Consider the following 13,295-nt stretch of genomic DNA (forward strand, 5'->3'; position numbering starts at 1 on the left):
GGTGTGCCATCAATGATATAGTTCATCTTTTGGTAATTTAGTAATGGAAGAAATTGAGTTCTCCAAGCCAAATAGTTGTGGAAGGTGAGTTTGATAGCGAAAGAATATGTGGTGGAAGGAATGGCTGCAGATGGGTTGTGTGTGGTAGGGATCATGGTTGGTGTGTCTTTTGTTTTAGAATGGCTCTATACCATGTAGAGATTATGGTTTGATGAGTAAAATTCTCAATCAATATATTTATAGTGTTAACTTACAAACAACTTATAAGTTGTGGTTTAAGACTCTAATTCTTCTTATATACCTATACAATTGATATATATATATCAGGTTCAATTTCGTATGTCTATATATAAATCTACGAAAAAAATTCATTCAAATATGTTTATATCCCTTAATTAGTAAACGTCTTTGAGAGAGAGAAAATCAGTACTATGTGTTTCTTTTTCTTTATTCGGCGATATGTCTCTCACACAGTCTTGACCTTTTTACATAAAATGTTTGATAAAATATGTTGATACTACATGCTCAATCATAGTTTCTTTGCGTTTTTGAATTCTAATCCTATTTTAAGAATAGGACGAATATAAAAGAAAAACAAAGATCGACATCAATCTTATATTTCATTTTTAATATTGTAATATTTCGATGGTTCCTTTATTGCTTATAATTTTTCCTTTGTTTAACAACTGTTACACTTTTTATGTTTATTTTGTTGCTTTTTACTATTAACTTTGAATTGAAAACTTATCTTTAATCAATTTAATCAAAGGAATTAGCTTTTTGCGAATTGGGTATTGTATATTTTTACTATGACATTATCGAATTTCAGTTCTTTCTAAATATATACCAGTTATTAAAAAAATTAATCTTTGTGAACTTTATCAACTTATGATGATTCTTTTTAAATGTGTGGTTGCATGAATCATATTGCTTTTTACTGTTACATTTAAATGGTTGATGATTTGTTTAATTGGTAGATTATATTTTGTATAAATAATTTCATTAGAATTTGAGTAATTGTTTTTATTATAATGATTAAAAGTTATATTTATAACTACGATATAATGAATTTAGGCAGTGAAAACTCTAACTTACTGTTCTAATAACTAATAAATTCAGTTATGTAACCAGATTCCAAAATCTAATCTATATTAATACATAGAACAATTTCAATAAATGTAATTTATAAAAATAAAAGATATTTTAAAAACAATAAATATATCTTATTTAATCCTATTTTATTACAACAAAATAATATATATAATTTAGGGTGTGTTTTAATTGAACATTATTTATATATAAAATAACATTACATAAAAAAAAGTCTAATTGTGAAATTTTAAAAGTTATTTTATATTTTTAATATTTTAAACTATATAATATGAATTTTTTTTAAGATTTAATTAATTAATTTAATTTATATTTACATAATTTTATAGTTATTAATTTTTTGAAGAGTTCTTGATATTTAAAAGTTATAAATATTATCAGTTTTAATATATTGATAATTTAATAAGTCATTGAGTATGAAGAGTTTTATAAAATTTAATTAACATTAATAAATTTTATTATAAGTTATAGAAATAAATTATGTTAAAAATAATCAATAAATTATATGTTCAATTTAAATTAATTATAAGAATTAATATTCAATTTTAAAGTACTTCTTATATTAATAATACTCCAAAAAAAATTAAAGTATTATTACATATAACAAAAAAAATTGAAAAACTGTAAAATTATTTAATCTTACCCGCGCAACGCGCGGGCATCGACCTAGTTGATATATATATCTATAACTAAACAAGAGATAATGACAACTATGCGGTAACTTAGCTGACAAGGTAGAAGAGTTATATTGAAACTCTTATACGTCTAACAGCAATAATATATAACATGCATGTCCACAGTGTAACATTAGTTAATTCCAGTTGAACATCTATAATCATACCCACTGAATTTCAAATGTATGCAAAATTCATTAATCGGATAAACTTCGAATACAAATGTAACTTAGCTAAGTTCTACAAACTACTACAATTCAAGAGTTAAAACATTTCATAACATACACTTATATTAAAAGATAGTTTCCAAGACATCTTCAACAACTCCTGAAAAGTGGGGAAAGCAACAAATTAGTCGAAATTGAGTGAGTTCATTTTATACCATCAACTAAAAAGTTAAAAATCAAAAACTGTTCAAAATTTTAGTTTAAAGAATTTTAGTGTTACAGCAACAAATAAAACTATAGTCCATAATTCCATTACTATAATCATGTATCAAATTGTGATCTATATCTAAAGATCGTGAAGCTCAAGAGATAAAGCTACACTAAGTAAACATACAGTCGAGAGCAAATGCTCCACCATGCAAACCATGAATACGAGAGAGTAAAGACTCCATCAAGCAAACCACAAGTACTCGAGAGCAAAGGCTCCACCAAACAATCCATATCTCATATTGTATAACAATCATATAACATACCTGAACCCAATCAATAATTGTGTTCACACAGTGTTATTACCACCCAACATGTAGCACGTTCTAATGATTCCATGACAATATTTAAAACATATTAGGAAACAAGTATCAAAAACAGTTTATGTATTTAAAACATTTCAAGTTAACAATTAAAAGTAATAATACAAACTCACAGTTGAAACGCTTATAAATCAACAATAGCAGCTACTGTTGTCTCGATCCCGAGGCTTGTGAACTCAACTGGTCTGAGAACAAATTATAAATTAAAATATGAACTATGAAATGAAACAATTAAGCCTAACTCTAGAATACATCTAGACTCAATATACAACAGCACAACCAGACAAGCATTTTACATGTTAAAAGATCAATATAATACTACAATCAACAAATTAATAAACTATTGGTATTTCAATGTTTACAAGTATCGATTATGTGTTCCAGATCTAAAACAATTTTCGGTTATAAACTATAAAATTAGTATATCTGATTCATTAAAATAGAACTTTACTAAATATGATTTTATTATCTGGAAAAACTAAATAATCACTGTATCGGTCGAATCTCCACTCAAACTCCAATAGAACAATTCACAAAATAAACAAAATATCGGAAATTGCTTAACTTCACCCTCTCAAAACATCAATTCTGAAATTTTAGAAGTTATCTTATGTTTAAAACGCACAATGTTCACATTTGTAGGAAAATCGACTTCTCTCTTCTTAGAATTTTCTTTATAGATTTTTCTTAGTTAACTGTCCACCATCATTTAAACCATTATAGTTTATAAATTATTATAATAGTCTAGAATTATATATGCCTTGTATAAATAAGGGCATGGTCATTTTATTTGTGTACTGAGTCATAAGAAGAGAGTTGTAGTGCGTCCATAAAAAGTGTGATTAGTATATTGTGAGCATTCAAAAGAGTGTGACTGGGGAATGCTATTGTTTAAAAGTTCTCATAAACATAATAAGAAAAGTCTTCTTAGTTCAGTCATCCGGTTAATCTGAAGGATTACCTAAATGAAATCTATAAATTGCATCAAAATGAAAGCATGTTAGTAAGTACAAACATAGTAGCAAAATCACCACATGAACCTCATTTATTCAAATCAATACTGATGATAAATTGCAGCAAAAAACTAATGATTTAAATAGACTATTAAGATAGTAAACTTACTTATCGAGTCCTTGATTCGACTCAACCAAACTGCAGGTACAACATAGTCCAATCCCTTATGGGAACTTACAATCATGCCGATCACCAATCCTTTTGAGTTAAAAACCGGACAACCTATTGAATGCAGATTTTCCAGGTCACTTTGAAACCCATTAATGCATAATAAATCAATAGCATCATGACAACTTCTTTTATATTGGCCTAAATGCCCTAAACCTTCCATGTTTTTGTTATAGCTTTCAAAACGGGTCGTCAATTTACCAGCCATAAAGGTAAAAGGGAGGTCGTCAGGATGAGTAATTCCAAAAACATCTAATCCGGCATGTAAACCTATATTGTCCCCAATATAAGCATAATCACACTGTCTATTTATTTTGAGAAGTGCAATTCTAGAATCACTACATATTTTTCTTAGCTGAGCCATAATGTAGCGATCATCATTTAAACCACGGACATACACTTTACTAGCCATATTTAGATGAAATGCAGAAGTAAGGATATAGCCGTTCTTTTCCACACAAAATCCTGTGAATATCTTCGTATCATCTCGTTTGACAACCTTGACCATATACACTACATGCCTCATGTTATTATAAATATTTTCATAATGGGGTGGTTGAATTTTCGCATTCACATCCAATTCAGAGTTGCAAGTTTTCAATGCCATTTTTCCGATCTGAAAATTAAAACCAAAAAAAAGAGAGATCAATTTGCTATCATATACTTGATAAACATAAAATAAGGCCCTAGCAAAGTGTTTTACTTTTTGGTACAAAATTCATTAAATTAGTTAGCATCAAAATCATTTTAAAAGTGAAATGAAAATTATATGCTCCAAAGCCATATATCTTAGGGGGGGAAATGATTAACTATAAAATTTTGCATGTTTGAGAGCATTTGGTTCTAACTTTATTTAGTCTATAATACGACGGTAAATTTATAAGTAACAAATATCAACAAGTGTCACATGATCAAAGTAAATTGAGAGACTTTTGGAATCAAGAACAAACACTTCGTGTCTGTTTTAAGCCAAGGATCTGAAACGAAACCTGATCTGTCATGTTTCTTAGTTCAATCCTCAAGCTCCAGTAGATAATATTCACATGCTTGTCAATGAAAACAATAACAAACAAACCTCATTTACATAAGAGCTCCCCTAGCCTAGGCCTTATTAAATCGTTTCAAAAATTGTATTTTAAAGTGACCTGAAAATTAGACTCAGCTTTAACAAACAATCAACGCAAATTTTTTTGACGAAAGAAAACAAAATTATTACCTTAACCAGATAGAGCAAGAGGCTGCCGACGTGTTCCAGAATTAGCACTCACAGGATCAAAGTAAACTGAGAGACTTAATTTGAAATGCAAACAAAAAACTAACAGTTCGCCATCAATAAGAGTTTTAGCAGCGAAGAGAAATTTGATAATGCAAAGTAAAACCCACTAAATTATAGAGATGGATAACAGTTATCAAAGTTCTTAAATTTACGTACAGATGTTTAAAAATATATTCTGCTTACCAGCTACTTAAACACACTGTACTTGTACTTGACATGGCTAGGGTTTTTTGTTTTTTAGACAATGAAAGAGATGGGAGTTTTCCTTGCAACGCAATAAATTTTGGATAAAAAGCTGCATGGTAGATGATAAGAGGAAAACGACAAATTTCCCTTTTTTCAGGAAAAAGACAAACTCTTCTTTTTTTTCTTTTGTGAACCATGTGTTTTATTTCATCCTCAGTTTTTAAGTTGTCTTTGTCATGTTTGCCTCCAATAATTACGTCACCTTTAATTGATGCGATTTTCATATTGTGATATAATTATTGTAATTTTATTAGACGAGACGGAAATTGGGTGGCGACGAGACTTTTTGTTATAATATTCTAGCCCAATCGGTGTGGCTAGAATCGAGACTTTTATAGTCGATTTTCATTAATGAAATCCTATCTTTCGGTAAAAAAAAATATAATTATTAAAATAATAATTAATAAAGTTAGTAATTTTAAAAGTATATATGATAAAATTAGAATTTTGTATAAAAACTATGAATTATACGAAATCAATCTTTGGATTATTTGCATATTAATTTTGGGCTTTTTACTCAAATATCCAATATTTATGTTTAATTTATTTTTATACCAACACATATTTGACATTTTAAAACTATCATGCAAAAGAGAAATTATTATTTTTATACCATCCATATAAATAGAACCCTAATAACACAAATGCTCATAATTACAATTATTTTCTCGCACCTCAAATTTCTCTCTCTTTGTTTTTCAATTCAACTTTCACACAAATCTCACATTTGTTCTTCGCACCAATATCTGCCTCCGCCGTTTCGCCGTTCCGCCTTCGTCTTGCTAACATCTTTCTTTTATCGTTTTGATTTTAGATCTGAAATTTTTAGTTCTTTTTTTTCATTTTCAGATCTGTAATATATTTATTTTTTACTGTTGTTCTCACCATTAAACATGTATAAAGATTATTTTTAAAGAATCTAATATTCATTTGATGTAATGTAGAATAATTTTGTGATTTTATGGAATAAAATTCTGTTATGTCTGTATTTTTCTTGTGTTTCTACGCTTTTTTTTATTCTGCAGAACGATTTATTGATGACGATTGATTGCTGAATTATTGTAATGTTACAATGTTGTTGATTTTATGTTGACTTTATGTTGATATCAACTGATTTTTTTTATTTTTACATTGACAAATAAGATAATATTGTCTGTGAAATAAATTAAAATAAATTAAATTGAGACTAGATAATGATATGCTAGTATAGGAGAAGAAGACATATAATGATGTTGAATTATTGTAATGTTACAATGTTGTTATGGTGTTGATTTTCGGTTGATATTTTGTTGATTTTAGCATCGATGAAGAAGACAATAATGATGTTAAATTATTATAATGTTACATTGTTGATCTTATGTTGATATAGTGTTGACATAGTGTTGATTTTGGTATTGGTGAAAAATATAAATAATGATTTTGAATTATTATAATATTATAAATTTGAATTTATGTTGATATTATGTTGATTTTGTGTTGGTATTTTAGATAGAAAAATGATGCATTAATCTTTGGTTAATTTAATGTTGATTTAATGTTGATATATATATATATATATATATATATATATATATATAATTAAATATATGATAAATAATAAATTTCGATTAATTATTAGAAAAAATAAAAGTAAATAAATATTACAAAGTATTAAAAAAGATTTATAAAATTAATAATATCCAGTTTATTAAATGTTGTTAATATTGTGTTGATATTAAAACTGACAAAAAATGTCAACAATAAATAATGTACACATATCTTACACATATTGATTTTATATTGATTCTGTGTTGATTTTGAGTTGATATTTGATTAATTTTAATGACAAATAGTATACACATGTTGATTTTATATTGATTTTGTGTTGATTTTCAATTAATTTTAGCGATATGCGCATGTTAATTTTAGGTTGACATCAAGTTGATTTTGCGTTGATTTTGATTAATATAGCTTAAATAATTGTACATCAATAAAATCCAATATTGATTTTATAATAAAGTTTGTACGTAGAATATAATATAAGGAGAAAAAAACCAACCAAATTCCAAAATGCCGAAATGAATTTAGCACCCGCAAATTGCAATTAGCGAGAAGAAATGTGAACATTCATGAGAGTATTTTCGGAATATTTTTAAATTAAAGATTGGAATTACATTATCTAATTCCTTCAAAATCCAAAATGTCAACTAGCAGCAAACTATAACTGTTATGTCCATGATAATATTTACAACAGAAAAATGCCATTGACATTCCAATGAAATTTACTATATTACAAAATACTCTTCAACTCTAAAACCAAGGATGCCATCTAGGATCCATCATACCCAAAACAGTTTAATGTCAAACTTTTACCATGAAGATAATCCTCAAAACCAAAACTATCCAAAGTTCCCGTAAGAGCTTCAAATCCAAGCATTGAAAATGGAATTGCTCCCGTTGGTCTCTGAAATCTGCAAAATTCTCAAAGAAAAGGAGAGAAATATAAGCATATCAATACATTCTAACAAATTAACACTCTAGAAAATGGAAGTTATAAAAAAAATGGCTGAATACCAATAGCATATATTTATGTAGGGAATGTTAGAAAGTTTATCGAGAAAAAAACACAAAGAGATCAATCATTGAAACAAACATGTGCACTACACATTCCATCCTGCTGCTTTTCAATAAACATCTATTCCGCAAACTTACAGGAGGTATTTATTTCACAGACGGTATTATCTTATTTGTCAATGTTAAAATAAAAAAAATCAGTTGATATAAACATAATATCAACAAAAAGTCAACATAAAATCAACAATATTGTAACATTATAATAATTCAACAATCAATCATCATCAACAAATCGTTCTGCAAAATAAAAGAAAACGCATAAATACAACAAAACACAAAAAAATGCAGAAATAACCGAATTTTATTACATAAAATCACAAAATTATTCTACATAACATGAAATGAGTATTAGATTCTTTAAAGATACCTTTTTATCCAAAGTTCCCGTAACATGAACCAAGCGTTTAAAAACGTTTAACTCTGAATTAAATTCAATAATCTTATACTTTTTTATCTCATCTACAACTTTCATTAAGACCAAATTTCATTTCGACATTTCTTTAATGTCCGAAATCGTCCTCAAAGTTGGCTACTAGCCATACTTTTACCCTTAGGTTAATGCATTTTTTCAGCTCGTAGTTGAGCTAGAAAAAAAAATTAGCTAATCCAATTGAATAATGCCATGATCAAATTATCCAAATTTGATCTATGTAATGTCATTTACTTATATCCATTAATTTCGATTAAATATCATCGGGTTTCGGGGTCCGAACTTCGCCCGAAACATAGCCTCGTGGGCTAATTTGGAACGATGTTCTATCGTCGCCAATTCCAATTTACCTTGCCTTGGATATTCCTTTTAACATCTCTACTTAATGTGCATTTATACTTTTCATATTAAGTATAAGGTTGATCCTTTATCTTATCTCGCGCATTATTCCTTGATATTCGAGTTACCATCTTTGTTTGAACAAAACAATACGTAACTTATTATCTTATACTCGATTAACGTTGTTCCTTTACTTTTCCTTCTTAATCTCGATTTACTTCTCAATATGTTATAACCACCATGTGCTCCTTCTTCCAAATTAATGTCTTTCTTTGTCCTTTTGTTGTTTGCGTTCTTTAATATCCCGTATTTTTTTGTGGCTTTTCCAATGAGATTTCGGTAATTATTTGAGTCGTTCGTGGTTTGATTCGTGTCCGATTTATACTGGGTCGGGTTGGTAATGTTTTGTTTAATTTCTTGGTTAGGCCAACGTATCCATGCATGGTTTGAATTCTTTTGGCCCATGAAATTATTAAGCACATGCAAGGGAATTAGCTTGTTGCCTATAACCTGCTCTATTTTTATTATTTCAGCGTGCTGCATATTTTGTTTTTCTTGTTTCCTTAATTGTAGGTCTCATAATTAAATCATATTTTTAACCCTAAATCATTCCCTCGTTCACTAAACCCTAGCCGCTTTGCACTCTAAAACGTCATGTGTATTCCCCTTCATCATTCCTTTCCGTTCTCTGCAAATAATTGTGTCATGGTGAGTTCGTTCTCATTCACAATCTATCCAAATAAATCTCTGGATTCGACAAGGCGTAATCGTTCATCGTTTGTTAATCGGTACGTCAAATTCTTTTGATTTCATTGTCACCATGGTTCTTATTGCGTGACTGTGTTCTTGCTGAAAGATTCTATTTTCTTATTACAGTAATTGAAGTGATTCGTTGAGATAGTTTCAATTGTTAGTTTTAATGCGTTCTCGATGTCGTTTCGGACCCGCTGTTATGATTTAATATCTCAGCTGCCATTAATGAGACTCTGTTTCTTGTTCATGTTTTTGATGTGTTGCTTATGATCTTGTTAATCTTTTGATTATGGTCACTGTTATGTTGATGCTAAAGAATCATGGAAGCTTGTTATTTGAAAGTTTGCTGTTCATGTTTCTGTTTTTGGCTTATGATCTTGTTAATCTTTTGGGTTATTTGTCTTGAATGTAAGTGATGGTTTAATGTCTAATATGGTCCTTAAATTGTTTTGTTTTAAATCAATTAATTACTTAAGTTAAATTGTAATTAATTACTTATATCTATTGTTAATTGATTTTGATTTTAATCTACGGAATTAGTTCCGACTTTTAATTTGGCAATTTAATCATTAATTGCGATTTTTAAATTACATTGGGCACCATTATTTTAAATTGGGAATTTATATTAATCTTATTATAATTTAAATAATTTTAGATTTATTTATTTATTTTGACTATATATAAAGGGAATTGGAGATTTCATTTTAGTTTGAAAGTTTATCAAATTATTAATATTATTTTTAAAACCTAAAAAAAATATTTGAGTTATTTAAAATTAAATTGATAATTATTAATAATTATTATTTAATTGATAAATTAAGATTTTTGGCTTTAAATACCAATGTGATTAAATTTATGTTTTTAACCTTTGGTTTCCGTTTCAAGTTATAAATTGACAAATTAAAATCGAGGATTATTTTATAATCTAAATTTATATAATATATAATTACTCGGGTAATTATATTTGGTTTTAAATATCTTTTGGTTGTAACTTGGGTTACTTGAAGTTAAAGCTATTGGGTTCCGTTTTAAATATTTGGTTATTATTTATCAAAGTTATTTCTTTGATTATAATCTATGGTTTATAATTGAATATAAATATATTTATTTTATCAAATTTATTTTTGGGAATTATAAACTCTGAATTATATTTTTGATAAAATATTTGGGTCGGGTTAGACTTGGGTCACCGACATGTGAGGTAGCTTGGTAGTTATTGATAACTCGGCTAACCTAATATCTAAGGAAATGGATTTAAGTTATTATTTAAAAATATTATTTAAGTAATATTTTCCAGAACGGATTTTAAAGCGGAAATCCAATAGACTTGGCTTATTTATTTATTTGAGTATTGTCTTACTCGATGTGGTTTGTTTTTGACTCGGGTCATTACGTGATTAATCGTTCATTCTATTCTGGCTTCATTTATACTTGACTCGGTATTGTGCTAGTCCTATGTGGTGTCTAGTACTTTCTAGAGTTAGGGGTCGATTTTAATATTGTTTTTACTCTGTTCTTAGACTCGTCGACTGTGCGTGCTTCGGAGTCGATTCAGGTTTTGTCGCTTGCCAGGTTTTCACGTGGATTAGCAAGCAGTGAGTTTGTAGTGCTATTTACCGCTTTATTAAGTACCGCATCATATTATATTAGTATAAAATGTTTTGATTTAAGGGTTTTAAACTTAATAAATGTAAATAGTATCGCGACCTCATCTCAGTATATCTGACCCCGTTGTTTTCCCAAATTTTTCAGGTTTATGATTTGAAAGCTGGTTCACTCCGATTCTTTTGTTTCTTCGGAGGTCTTTATGATATTTAAACTAGTCATTGTTTTCGAACTCTTAGACCGCAGTAGAACTAGTTTATATATTACATTTATTATTACACTTTGGGATTGTCGACTTGATCGATTATTTATTATTGGCATGATTACTCTGGGATTCCCTTCACATGAGCCGCGTCCATCTTTCATGGCGCAACTCTTATCTCTCGACCTTTACACTTCAATTGTCCACATCTGATTTGTAATACTTTTACCATTGTTCGATGTGATACTTTCCTTTCGTTATTATGTTTCTCGATTATTTCATCATTCATATTATAATACTTTTTTATCACTTTATCCATCTCATTTCAATGTACATGTTGTACATGATACGTTTTCGTTCTTACAAATATATGACTATTGATTCCCTTATCATCGTCCGTTGAAGTTATTGTCTTCGTCTTATCGTATATTTTGATCTTCTTGTACTTCTTGTTTCGATATCTCTAATAGCGTCTATAGATAGGATTACAAATTCCTAGTACTATTATTGGTATCCTAAACCATTAAAATAAAACTTGCAGTCAAAATTCACACCAACCAATCCATTCACAAAGGCAGGTAATCCAATTTTGCTTACCTTTGCCTGGAGGAGGAAAGGTAGATGGTATAGCAAAGGCATTAAAAGCTGGCTTTTGAGCCGCAAAATCAGAGAAGTTGGTGCCGGTAGTTACCAACTTAGGAGAGCCTACAAAAATCAAAACACAAGTACAGTCGACCCTCTGATAATTAATACACATGGTGGATCAAAAATTTATTAATTATTAGAATTATTAATTTATTTAATTTGTATAAAAAAATTATAAAAGATATTTTAAAGCATCTACATTAATAGACCTAATATTAATATTATATTATAAAAAAACAAACTAAATACACTTTACAATCACTCAATTTAAAAGAAACAATTTTATATTCAATTTAAAAAATATCAATTGATATCAAACCAAAAAATAATTATTAAAAAGTTGTATTTATAAAGAAAAATAATTTTTAATATTTTTTATACTAGAAATACTTTACTTACTTTCATTTATTTATCTAATAACTTCTTTTGAAATTTCTCAAAAGAATAAGAAAGTCATAATTTGATGGTATTTTAACTTCTACTTTATGAATTAAGGTTAGTATTGCCTCAAATAAATCATCAATTGTTATATATTTCTTTAAAAAAATATCTCTAATAATTAATATTCATGTAGAATATATTTTAAATTTTATTAATTATTAAATAATAGAATTATTAATTATCTGACGTGAAACGAAGTTGGTTCTCTCAATTTTCTATTAATTATTAGAATTATTAATTTATACGATATGAACTATTAGAGGGTCGACTGTATATTCAACCATTCAACAAACAAAATGTATCTGAAGTTTTAAAAATCAACCCTTACCTGTTGAGAGGGTTATAGTTTCTTTCAAAAGTTTAGTCACTACATTGGGTTGGCAAGGTGGTGAAAATAAGGTACCTAACAGAGAGGTAAAGGACCAATGGCTTTTTAGAAGCCGAAGCGAGGTCTGAAATTAATGCCAAAAATTGTTCTTGGAACTAAGTTAAATTTGAATAAATAAATTCAATTGTTTAACCTCGAATTAAACCATTAACAATTAAACTTAATTGTTTTAGCATCGAATTAAATGTTGAGCAATTTAATTCAATTGTTTAAGATTGAATTAAAATTTTTGAGAAAAAGTCACAATCTTACCTAATGAAAAAGTCAAAATCACACCACAACGGCTAAATTTTAATAGTTTGAAGTGAGAAATCATACCTGCCGCGGTTGTCGGACGTGGTACTGCTGCCAAAGACGTCTCAGAGATACTGAGTGTAGTAGTCGAGTTCGGAAGAATGGCCGAACCCGACGCCACCATAGGTGAGGAAGAGTTTGCTACTGACGAAGCCGCTGCCACGTTTGAAAGTATTGTCTTTGGAACCGTTGGTGGAGGCGAGTTGTGAACTGCTAGAGGCGAACCGCTGCTACTGAGAGAGATGCGCATTGCCGTTGCATCACTGTCGCCGCTAGATTGCCGCTGAAGAAGGACGTCACTGTTGTTGTTTGGCGATGGCCCGCTGCTGATAGCGTGAGA

General features: G+C 28.7%; 1 protein-coding gene across 1 annotated transcript; it reads right to left on the reverse strand.

The window, feature by feature from the left end:
* Positions 1–1,925: 1,925 nt before the first annotated feature.
* On the reverse strand, positions 1,926–5,239 carry LOC126669619 (uncharacterized). Its single transcript, XM_050363125.2, has 4 exons — positions 4,940–5,239; positions 3,664–4,339; positions 2,655–2,726; positions 1,926–2,111 (listed from the first exon to the last, which is right to left on the reverse strand). The coding sequence occupies exons 2-3, from the start codon at positions 4,328–4,330 to the stop codon at positions 2,686–2,688; spliced, it is 708 nt and encodes a 235-aa protein (XP_050219082.1). The 5' UTR covers positions 4,331–4,339; positions 4,940–5,239; the 3' UTR covers positions 1,926–2,111; positions 2,655–2,685.
* Positions 5,240–13,295: the final 8,056 nt, after the last annotated feature.

This window comes from Mercurialis annua, linkage group LG2, assembly GCF_937616625.2.
Source record: "Mercurialis annua linkage group LG2, ddMerAnnu1.2, whole genome shotgun sequence".
NCBI classification, from domain to species: domain Eukaryota; kingdom Viridiplantae; phylum Streptophyta; class Magnoliopsida; order Malpighiales; family Euphorbiaceae; genus Mercurialis; species Mercurialis annua.

Excerpts from the sequence above, each read along its gene's own strand:
- LOC126669619 (XM_050363125.2), bottom strand. The coding sequence starts at position 4,330 with ATGGCATTGAAAACTTGCAACTCTGAATTGGATGTGAATGCGAAAATT. Across the intron at positions 2,727-3,663 it reads TCGAATCAAGGACTCGATAA|ACCAGTTGAGTTCACAAGCC; the intron begins GTAAGTTTACTA and ends ATTTGTTCTCAG.